The 12,058-nt window shown below is 44.1% G+C and overlaps 1 protein-coding gene across 3 annotated transcripts in view; it reads left to right on the forward strand.

The window, feature by feature from the left end:
- LOC132374341 (phosphatase and actin regulator 1) overlaps positions 1-12,058 on the forward strand; it is a 299,168-nt gene that overhangs the window by 47,765 nt on the left and 239,345 nt on the right. The window contains exon 1 of one of the 3 annotated variants that reach the window (XM_059937943.1): positions 6,157-6,412. The exons of 1 other annotated variant lie outside the window; for it this stretch is intronic. In XM_059937943.1, coding sequence (XP_059793926.1) covers positions 6,157-6,412 — 256 coding nt within the window. Of the gene's footprint in view, positions 1-6,156; positions 6,413-12,058 lie in introns of those variants that run through there. One more of the 3 variants, XM_059937945.1, reaches the window with a different exon arrangement.

The following is a 12,058-nucleotide window of genomic DNA, read 5'->3' on the forward strand; positions in this document are numbered from 1 at the left end:
GGACTTTGTTTTATTCCATTGCAATATAAACACACCTATGTTATATTTATAACATCTTTATACTCTGGGGCTTTTATTTCTATAAGATAAATATCCAGAAGTATCTAAATCTGCCAAAATTAACCTGGTTCAGAAAGGAAAGCATAAGGCTATGTGTATAAGCCTATAAGCCTCAGTTTAAATGGGATTTGTCATTTGCAGCAAAATGTAAACAAACTAAATAGTTCAGAACAACAGACCTCTCACTTAACTAAACTTTAACAATCCACAACCTGTACCTATCTATCCTCTCTTTTACCCTGGAAATAAGCAGAAATATTCGATCCCAAATTTTTAAATTTAGACTAAGAGCCTTCTTTGGACACTGGCAATACAACCTTTAAAGATGCTTGACTTAAACAAGACTTTGCAGAAAATTTCCTGCCTTCTTTAATCAGAGTCACAAAAATTCTATTCACTCTGAAAGCATGGCCCATTATGGAGAAGATCCTCTTATTTGGACTAAAGAACTAGACCACTCCAGTCCTCTTCCCACCCATGGCAATGCAGAAAAAGAAAGAAACATTCCAAAATAACACTGTAATCAAGAAACTACAGAGTTCACTCTGATGGTTTTCCCTTGATCACCTCTTTTTCCACCTGTTTTGTGTAACTGCTTCCAATCTCCCCTTCTCATTAGGTTGCTATCTGCTAGGTATTTGCAGAACAATTTGCACAGAACAATCCCTTAGTGAGCATAATTATCACAAGCCTAGAAGGAAAATTGCTTTCTATTCAGAGTTTTAGGAGAAAAATAGAAAAAACAAATCCTTAGCTAAAATTAAAAAAAAACACATGCACACCAAAAAACTGCTCACATCCTTTAGATGTCCTAACTATATTTTTAAGAGCTTAAGTTCTAAAAACAGAGATATGAAATTGTTTCTTCAAACCTACTGTCCACTGACCTCTTCCTGGCTCTTATACCAAAAACCCGTCAGGTTGGATTAAGAAGAAATAATGAGGAAAAAGCTTGGGCCAAAAGAACTTTTGCTATAGGCTCTTAAACACAGTTTGAAGAAAAACATTGGGGTAGAAAGCCTTCTTTTAGGAGAATCAAGGCTTGCCAATTGTACAGCTGGTTTCTAACCTCTGTCTGCAGGAGTGACATTCAAAATATTTAATAACTAGACTTGGCAAGAGTCAAAGAGACTATTAGAAAAAGATATCAGCCATAAACAATCCATACAGCTGTACCAATGCACAAGGGCTGAATATGAGCTTTACTGATACATCACTGAATTGCCTAAAGAATTTTAACCAGTCTCCCACAGCAAGCTCTGCTCATGTCTCCTTGCTCAGAATATAAATGCCGTATACTAAATGTAAAAAAGCCTGGAAGCTGTATCCCCGTCTTAAATGACAGTCTACTTCCATTCCATTTCATACTTCCGTTCCAGCATCAGCAAAAATAGAAACAAAACACTAAAACAAAAACAACATACACACACAGACATAGCAGTAATGTTGCACAATTCTGTGTTCGTGAACCATTTGGAAGTAATTTTTAAAGCTGTTCTTAAATTTGTACTTTGTAGATTAGCTTACAGTTCTGGCTTTAACATAGTACACATTTAGATCAAACTTAGAAAAAAATAGATGCTATTCCTCTGTGAGAAATATAATAGATGATCTTCTTATATGAGAGTTAATAATTAGGGAGTGTGTTAGTTTTCTAGGACTGCTGTAACAAACTGCCACAAAGTTGGTGGTTTAAAACAACAGGCATTTATGTTCTCGCAGTTCTGGAGACCAATTCTGTCTCTCCTCTGTGTGTCTTTTATAAGGACACTTGCCATTGGATTTAGGGTCCACCCAGATAATCCGGGAAGATCTCCTTACCATGAGATCCTTAACTTAATTACATCTGCAAAGAACCTTTTTTCCAAATAAAGTCATATTCATGGATTCCAGGGATTTGACATGGACGTATCTTTTGGGGGCCACCATTCAACCCACTGTAGGGAAGATAGGAACAAGAAAGGAGACGGACAGAAGCAGGAAGAAAATTTACTGGATAGCTTGAGTTTAAATCAAAGAAAAAAAATTAAGGAAGAAAAAACTGTTTAATCTTTTCTTACATCAGATACGTATAGTGATATTCTTTTAAGTACATCTCTCTGAATGGTTCCGCTGCTTTGTCTTGTATTGACGTTACTATTTTGTATTTTGACTCTTTTTCATAAGAGTTAAAGCACTATATGAGCATTTCCAAATTTCTACCCTTAACTTTGATTCTGACTTCCTTTGAGCCTAATAACTGTTGAGCGTTAAAAGTAGGATGGAGCACAGACAAGCAGAAAGCGGAACAAAATCTCAGTTTGCAGTTGCCTTCCCATCATCATAATGGTGGCATCTTCTGGAAAGCTGGTTTCACCCCCTGCCTTGCTGAGTGTAACTCTCCTGCCAGACTAATGACCATCCTTGACTATCCCCTCCCCGACTATGAACTCCTTCTAGCCAATGAGCTTGCCTTCACCCCACTGCCACCACCACTCCCACCATTCTGACCCCAACTGCTGCTGATCAACTTTCCCAGGGAAATTCTCCTTCATCACCTCCATCTCTTCCACATTAAATCACTGCAGAACTCCCTTTACACACGCTCACACTCAGATAGTAAATGTGCTTTTCTCCATGGCTGCTCCTAATTATAAGTTTACACACATGTTTTCACTTGGGTGTGTTTTGTCATATGTCCTTTCATTGAGTGCATCCTCTCCCTTAAATTTTAAGCTCTGCAAGATCAGGGGTCCTATCTGCTACTTTCTTCAGAATCAAAATGTGTGCTCCACTGGTAGGCAATTAATACTATTACCGGGCTGATTCCTAGCAGGTGCTTCTCAAACCTTAATGTGCCTCTGAATCACCAGGAGGATCTGTTAAAATGCAGATTCTGGGGTAGAGCTTGAGAGGCTGCATTTCTTCTATCCCATTTAGATCATCTGGGTAAAAAATCACATGCAAGTCACATAGGCTCTGTGTTGAGAACCCCTGAGGTAGGTGATAGAAATGCTCTGGACTGTCTTTCCCTCCTTTCTCTTAAAAGTCAAAAAAAATGCCACAATGCCATCTATATTTTCCAAGAATGCCGTAGGATGACCATTTATTTTCTCCCACTGTCAGTGAAGGGAGATGATTATCAAAGGCAGCAATAGAGCTGAGGCGTAATTACAAGGATCATAATTAAACACAGGTTTGTCTTATGGGATGCAACCAACACAGACTCTGTATGACATGTCTTGGCATCGAGAGCTATAGGGACACTAGAGTAATGGGTGGCAGAAGGCAGCTTCGCTGAGGCAGCATTCAGGGCACAGAGCAGGATCAAGAAGAAAATGCCAGACATGTGTGCACACCTGTTCTGCTGCCTGCTGCGGGTCAGAGGAAAGGGGGTGCTGGCAGCCATCAGACACAGGCATCTTCTTCCAAACTGCAGCCAGCACTAAGGTATATTCCCCTCTCCACCCACCTTCTGCTGTAACCATAGAAGACTGGGCTTCTCAGCCTTCGAATTCAGCGCGAGACACGAGCATTCATATCTTCTAAGAGGAGCAAGGTCTTATAGGACTTGCAGCACTGATGGAAATGTTCTACCACCTGGCCCGCCTAATGCAGTAGCCACTACGTACCTGTGACTATTGGGCACTTGAAGTGTGGCTAGTGCAACTGAGGCACTGAGATGTAATCTCATTTACTTTTAATTTATTAAAGTGTAAATAGCCACATGAGGCTAATGGATACCGTTATTGGCCAGCATAGTTAGAAGCTGCAGATTCAGGGAAGACTGTTTAGGAAGATGAAGCACCGAACAAGGGGACAGCTCTCTGAGGTTCACCTTAGGCCACTACACACTAAACTTGAATAAAGGGCCCCCGAGCTGTAGGGCATCACCATCAATATTTGAGACTAAGCTGGTGGTCGTGTCAGTGTTCTCTCTACTGCAGCATAACTTGGCCAGTTAAGATAGAGACACTTGAGCTCTTAGGTCTGGTTTGGTATTCAGCAAGCGAATAAGACTGCTGTGGGCTCCGTTGTTTTAATACGACCCTGCAGGGTTTCTGCAGGTCTGTTGTTCTTATCTGTGGACAGAGAGGTGGGAAAGGCATGCAATTTAAAAAAAACTCATTTAAGGAAAAGATGTATGTATATTTTTTCTTTTCAGAAGGTAGTTAAGAGGTGATACAATTTGGGAGAGGGATCTAGGATTTGAAAAAGAGAATAACAAATATTTGCCCAAAACACAATGCAATAAATTCCCTCATACACTTCTCCAGCAGAGCAAATGCATCCTTGGCCACCTCTAAGATGAGGCTTATAATCAGTCAGGGACCAAGTGATGTGAATGTGACATGAGAAGAAACTGAGATTTATCTGTGGCTGCTTTGGCTGGTAATCCAGGCGAGAAGGGAGGGGTCCCTGAAGGCCCCACTGGGCACAGGGAGAGACTGGGTTGTGATGTAATTAAAGAGAGCAGAACCCTAATCCTAGGATTCCCTGACATCTCCTTCTAGAGCAGGCCATGGCAGCTGGACACCTGGTGTTCCTAACTACAGAATGCAAATGAAGCTTGGAATGTGCTGGTTTGGGCAGAATGCTTTGCAGATGGGAAGTAATGTAAATGACCGGGTGGGAGAATTGGGGTGATCAGAAGCATATTATAACACAGTCATTTAATACCCCCAGTGGGTGGTCGACTCTTTTCTCTATGAGGTGAGTTGTAGGTGTAGAATTTGCCCAGTGGGAGGAGAGAGTAGCAACGACCTGCCTTTTGTGGTAGTGGAAGACACAGGGTATTTATGAAATTCACTTTGGAGAAGTTCCTGGAAACAATTGGTGGTGATATCCTTTAACTGACACTGTTTCAGTGGCTGGAAAGCAGGACAAGGGCTCACAGGGAATGGGGCGTGGAGGGAATAACAGGCGTGGTGTCAGGCACACCTGGCTGTAAACACCTGTTTCCCTACTTAGGCTCTGCATCAAGATCACCTGGGGAGCTTGTTAAAACTACAGATTCCTGGGCCCTGCGCTGAGCTACTAAGCCAGGATCTCAGGCCTTGAGGCCCCCAAAGTCTCTTTTTAAAATAAGCACACAAGGTGATTGTGCTACGAGGCTTCTCTAAGCCTTAGCTCTCCAAAAAGTGATGTAGGATTCACAATACCGGAGTCAGGATTATTGTGTAGATATAGCGTCATTTAAAAAAAAACAAACAAACCTCAGGAAACTTGCAGATCAAACAAAGGCTCGATAACTTGTAGCTGTTATTATTATTGAGCCATGGGTTTGCTTTAAGACACTGTTCTTTCTTTAGAGCTCTCAATTGATGTCATTTGCCTTGCTAAGCCTTATTCACTGTGCTAAGACAGCGGGGAATCTTCAGCCAAATTAGCTGGGATCCCAAAGTTGCAAGTTGTCGTTCCTGAGGATTGACGAAAGCAGCCTTTTCTGTCCCTTTTCGCTCTAAGTTTTAATGACACTGGTGTGAGGCCCCCCCTTCAGGTCGGGGAATTTCTATTGAACGTGAGAACATCAGTTATGTTGTAACAGGTTGTCGGCTCCAGTGAAAGTCAAGGGCTGTGGGTTGGACCCACCCGAGAATGGTAATCTGTTCTGGTCCCAGAGAGGCGCTTGCACCCCGAGGGCTCCCAGCGCAGCTGCCTTCTGTGTGGTGTATCTTGCTTTCATTTGGCAGCGGGAGGCTCGAGGAAAAGGGGGAGGGGAGGCTAGCGTTCTGCCCTGCAGCTCGAAGAGAGCGAAGGTAGCTGCAAACCCGACAGGCTCAGGTCGCTGGCGCTGAGACGTACGGAGGGTGGGGCTGCCGGTGGAGGAGGCGCGCGTGAGGCCGCGGGAGAGGCGGGAGTGGAGCATCCCAGGTGGGACCGCCGAGCGCCTTCCGGAAACCCTACTCGGGCCTCGGGATCCGGATTGGCTCGGGCAGGGAGGTCGGCGAGGTCAAGCCCCTTTCGGCGCCTTCTCCTGACCCGCCCCGCCGCGGGCGCGCGGCTCTGGAGACGCGGGTGCGGGGCGCGGCAGGGGCATGCTGGCCAGGCGGCGGGGCGCGAGTGGCAGCGCGCGGGGGCCGGAGCAGCGCGCGGCCCGGGACGCCCGGGGGCCGGATGGCGGAGCCCACGCGCGCCGCGGAGCCGAGGAGGTTTGCGCTCCGCTCGCCGCGCTGCAGGGAGGGCGCGGTGCCAGGCGCGAGCTCCCAGAGACCCAAAAAGAAAGCTTTTTATTTGCTGAGTTTGAAGCCCCTGAAGGAGCCCGCCCCCAACGACAGCAACAACAACGTGTCCTTTGTGATCCATTGTCAACTAGGCAAGGAGATCAAACACATTTGCAGCAACTGCAGTCGTGGGGAGGACGCCCGGGACGGTGAGTACCGGGGCGCGTCGGGGCGGCGGCGAGCGCGGGAGGCGGCCGTGCCGGTCCCCAGTTTGGGGGCGTCGCCGTCGTCTCTGCCCGGAGAACTGCGGGGACATCCGCCCTCTAGCCAGGCGTGACGCCCGCCCGTCCGGCACTTTGCAGAGTGCTGCCCGGAGCCAAACCCGGACCGCATCCGTGCACAGACCCTTGATGGAAATGCTCCCCTACAGGCGGGGTTTGAAACAGTTAAAGCGGCAACTCTGGGATTTTTCTCTTGGGGAAGGTGGGGCTTTAGGGGCTTCATCGGGGGCAAGATAATTAGCTTTAAGAAGATGCTCCCGCCAGTTTTCTTAGCGTTCTGGGCTTCTTAGCTGTTCTCCCATCGTTGCGTTAGGATAGGATATAAGCTTTGCTGGGCTGGGTTACAGATGTGGGCTTCGGGTGGATTCACTTTGGAGCGGTGGTTGGGCCTCGGCCACAGCGCCCTGGAGACTAGACTTGTGGAGTTGTTGAATGATGTCCGCTCCGAGTAGAACATGGCCGTGATTTTTGGAGTGCCGCCGCTGGTCCCTCTTGCGCTGATGCCTAAGGGCCAAAATGTGGGAGGTGGCGGAGGGGCGGCAGCGGCTTCCTCCAGGTGTGCCCTGCGAGCCAAAGAGCCCCCTCCGAGAACGATCCGGAGCGGGGCGGGGAAAGGGGGCCGGGCTGCCGGCGGCTCTGAGCAAAAGGAGCCACGGAGGAGGGACAGCGTTGCGCGGACCGGGCAGAAGCCTCTGCAGATGTGGACGCGCCCGTGGGGCGGTGCATTTCCCAGGCAGTTCGAAGCAGCTCTTAGAGCAGACTCCGGAGGGCCACTGAAGGTCTCGGAAAAGTTTTAGGCAGCAGGTTTTGCAGGGAAAGCATTAGCTACTGGCCAGCCTGAAGCTCATCGCCTGCCTTGACACTCACACCTGCGTGGGCAGGCAGATTTTTCCCATCCACCAGGCCGCTTCGCTTGTTGCCTTTGGAAGAACGCGTTATCACTTAGAATTTCTCCGGTTCCTGCTGGCCTCTGAGGTGCAGCGTAATGAAGCGACTGGTTTGGCTAATGTCTTTTCAGAATTAGAGTCCTGCTAGCGTAATTATACTTTTCTTTGATTAAACTGCCAGAGAGGCTGTGCCGGATGGCACTAGGCATCCGAGGGGAAAATCGTGCAGGAGGAAGGAAGGCGCACAAAACACGCTGAGGCAGCTCCTGTTAGGTTTGGGGGAGGATATCTGTTTATGAGAAGCACACACTGACATGCGTTTGGCCCTTTGGTTACTCTATAAGCTGCTGACGCCTAGGGAATATAAATGGATTAATGGGGCGATCTAAAGCCAGACTTTTACCATCTAATGTAATACAGCATGAGATGCAGGCTAAAATATTTATTAAATGAGTCACTCTGATGACTGAATTGCTTCCCAAATGGTTTACTTCCACAACCTTGGGGGTTTATTTAAATTAGGATCTCTGAACGTTGCTACAGTAAGGAAAGATCTGTGTCTACACTCAAGGATGTGTGTTCTTGTGTGTAATTGTGAACACCATGCTTCCGCTTCCAACATGCATCATCCCTACCACCTCAAACACTCCAGAATGTCTTAAGGGGCTACTTATGGATGTTCACATATTACCTGATAGGACTAAAGCATTTAATTTCAAAGGATTCTTGTTTAGGGGAGACCTCATGTTGTGGTGCCTAATTTTTGCTGAATTCTACACTTGCTAATCCTGCCTTCCAGTGTGGGGTGTGCTTCGTTAGTCACTGACATAAAATGAGGTCAGGAGCTTAACCCTTCTACTTTTACTGCCAGAGCCCAAAGCAGCACTGCCCACTGTGAAGGGAAAGGAAGTTCAGATAAATTTCACTTTCTGCAGAGATTGACCTTGAATGATGGTTTGTCATGAGTGGATGTTCTGTGAGCTAAGCTCTCCAGAAGCTGTTTTCAATTTGAGTCATCTTGTCTGCATGCCAGGAGAGCCAGCTCTTTTAAAGAAAATGTGTAGTAAAGATTGTAGTAATGCTCACAGATTTGGTAGGGCTCCGTAGAGGAGGACATTTCTTGCGGTGGGGTGTACCTGCCTTGTGTCCAGCACCATAAATACGTTAGGTTTCTCCTCAGCACCACTGAGGTCATTTAGTAGCAACCAAGGACAATACTGGTCCAGCTGGAAAGCCCTCACTTGAAATTTTACACGGGGAAAATTTTATAGAGGCATTGCTCACTGAGTCTCATTCTTAATTTCCTCATATATAAAATATATTGAAACATATTTAAAGCATATTTTAATAACTTTCAGTCTAAAGACGATCTATAACTAAAAGTATTTGGCTGATATAGACTAAATTTTAAAAGAAAGAGTATCCCTGGCTCAGTGAACATATGAAAGTTGAAATGACATTTTGGCACTTGCCATTTTACTTAAGAGTATTTTTTTAAGTTCCGGGTGTCCACTAACTAGTACTAAGGATGCTTTCCTGACCTTATTTTTAAGTAGAAAATTACTTTAAAAAATTGTAGAATACAGTTCACCATTAATGGCCAAAGACAGTTTGTGTTTCCTTCATCTTTGCTGTTTTGGTTCAATACCGAAGCCATTTTCAGATGAGGAAACAAGCTTATGTAGCACTTTGGTGTAAAGGCCACAAACAAGTGAAGGGTAGAAAAAACACTGAAATCCTTCTCTGTTCGTCTTTGAAACTAAGGTGCTTTCCACTGTGCCTCAAGTTGATTATTTTTTTATATGGCACCTATACTGAATGTAGAAAATTAAGTACTGTTTTGTGTGTGTGTGTGTCTGTGTTACATACATGTGCAGTCTTGATAAGCCAGGTTTATTAAGCTATAGAACTAGAAGAAACTACACAATTTCCTAGTACCTTTAATTTTATCTGCCTTACATACTTGATAGAGAGGCTAGCATTGGTAGGAATAGAGGGAGAGAAATTTTTAGCTAAATAGATTAGAAGTTATGAACATTATAAAGCTGCAAGAGGGCTTCCCTGGTGGCACAGTGGTTAAGAATCCGCCTGCCAATGCAGGGGACACGGGTTTGAGCCCTGGTCCGGGAAGATCCCACATGCCGTGGAACAACTAAGCCCGTGCACCACAACTACTGAGCCTGCGCTCTAGAGCCCAGGAGCCACAACTACTGAGCCCACGTGCCACGACTACTGAAGGCTGGGTGCCTAGAGCCCGTGCTCCGCAACAAGAGAAGCCACTGCAATGAGAAGCCCACGCACCGCAACGAAGAGTAGCCCCTGCTCGCCGCAACTAGAGAAAGCCCGCACGCAGCAACAAAGACCCAACGCAGCCAAAAATAAATAAATTAATTTTTAAAAAATAGCTGCAAGAGACATAGCTAAAGTATCACCTAACTTATATTGGAAGTCAATAGGAGAATATGATTTAATTTACAAATAATTAAAAATCAACTCTAGGGAGAAATCTATTCTAGAAAACAAGGTATTTCTCTATATAATTTCATATATATTTTCTATTCTTATTTGAATTTCTTTTGAGTCTATTAGTAGTGAGGAATTATTGTAGGAATTACAATGTCATTACTAATTGTGTATTAAAATGTAATTTCAAGTAATTTTTAATAGAAATGAAACATTTTAAAAACAGTTTTTAGAAATATTTTGAAGCCTCTGTCTTATAGTGGCCTGTGTAAAAACTAATCAGATGATAGATTTAGAAACAAGACATACATATATATTTTTAACATCTTTATTGGAGTATAATTGCTTTACGATGTTGTGTTAGTTTCTGCTGTATAACAAGGTGAATCAGCTATATGTATACATATATCCCCATATCCCCTCCCTCTTGCGCCTCCCTACCACCCTCCCTATCCCACCCCTCTATGTGGTCACAAAGCACTGAGCTGATCTCTCTGTGCTATGCAGCTGCTTCCCACTAGCTAGCTATTTTACATTTGGTAGTGTATATATGTCCATGCCACTCTCTCACTTCGTCCCAGCTTCCCCTTCCCCCTCCCCGCATCCTCAAGTCCATTCTCTACGTCTGCATCTTTATTCCTGTCCTGCCCCTAGGTTCTTCATGACCATGTTTTTTTTTTTTTTTTTTTTTTTTAGATTCCATATATATGTGTTAGCATACGGTATTTGTTTTTCTCTTTCTGACTTCACTCTGTATGACAGACTCTAGGTCCATCCACCTCACTACAAATAACTCAATTTCATTTCTTTTTAGGGCTGAGTAATATTCCATTGTATACATGTGCCACATCTTCTTTATCCATTCATCTGTCGATGGACACTTAGGTTTCTTCCATGTCCTGGCTATTGTAAATAGTGCTGCAGTGAACATTGTGGTACATGTCTCTTTTTGAATTATGGTTTTCTCAGGGTATATGCCCAGCAGTGGGATTGCTGGGTTGTATGGTAGTTCTATTTTTAGTTTTTTAAGGAACCTCCATACCGTTCTCCATAGTGGCTGTATTAATTTACATTCACACCAACAGTGCAAGAGGGTTCCCTTTTCTCCACACCCTCTCCAGCATTTATTGTTTGTATATTTTTTGATGATGGCCATTCTGACTGGTGTGAGGTGATACCTCACTGTGGTTTTGATTTGCATTTCTCTGATGATTAGTGATGTTGAGCATCCTTTCATGTGTTTGTTGGCAATCTGTATCTTCTTTGGAGAAATGTCTGTTTAGGTCTTCTGCCCATTTTTGGATTGGGTTGTTTGTTTTTTTGATATTGAGTTGCATGAGCTGCTTGTATATTTTGGAGATTAATCCTTTGTCAGTTGCTTCGTTTGCAAATATTTTCTCCTGTTCTGAGGTCTGTCTTTTCAGTCTGTCTTTTCGTCTTGATTATAGTTTCCTTTGCTGTGCAAAAGCTTTTAAGTTTGATTAGGTCCCACTTGTTTATTTTTGTTTTTATTTCCATTTCTCTAGGAGGTGGGTCAAAAAGGATCTTGCTGTGATTTATGTCATAGAGTGTTCTGCCTATGTTTTCCTCTGAGTTTTATAGTGTCTGACCTTACATTTAGGTCTTTAATCCATTTTGAGTTTATTCTTGTGTATGGTGTTGAAACAAGACATTGATTGTAGCTACTACTCAGTGCCTTTTACATGTGATTAATCAATATTTCAAGGTTGTTTTCATTTCACTAAATATGATTTGTATTCTTCAAATATTCATAGACAAGTTCACTAATCCATTGACTCACTAGAGGCATTTCCAAATTTTGTTTTCAGAGTTAGAAATATTTCACACGTTATTCTAGTGGATTCCAGTGTGAACTTTTAGAACAAAAACAATTTGCTTAATACTTCTCTGTTACTCTGTAGGGTTCATTCCACAAGACAGCTTTTTAGGGAAGAATGCCTTATGAGTTTCTGTGGGTCAAATCCTTCTTTTTGCAGATGAGAAAACTGAGGTGCCTAAAGATTAGGTGAGCAGTCCTCCAAAATTCAGCCACCATTTGGCATCAGGGCTACTAACAGAACTGTTCCTTCATGAAGAAGTTTCTAGTGGTGGTCCAGAGGTGGCTCCTGGAATCTCACTGCCTGTTTTCAAATAATGGCTCCTCCACTTGCTAGCTGGGTGACTTTAGGATACCACGATATTATCTACTGCATGGCGTTGTGAG

Source organism: Balaenoptera ricei, chromosome 11 (assembly GCF_028023285.1).
Source record: "Balaenoptera ricei isolate mBalRic1 chromosome 11, mBalRic1.hap2, whole genome shotgun sequence".
NCBI lineage: Eukaryota > Metazoa > Chordata > Mammalia > Artiodactyla > Balaenopteridae > Balaenoptera > Balaenoptera ricei.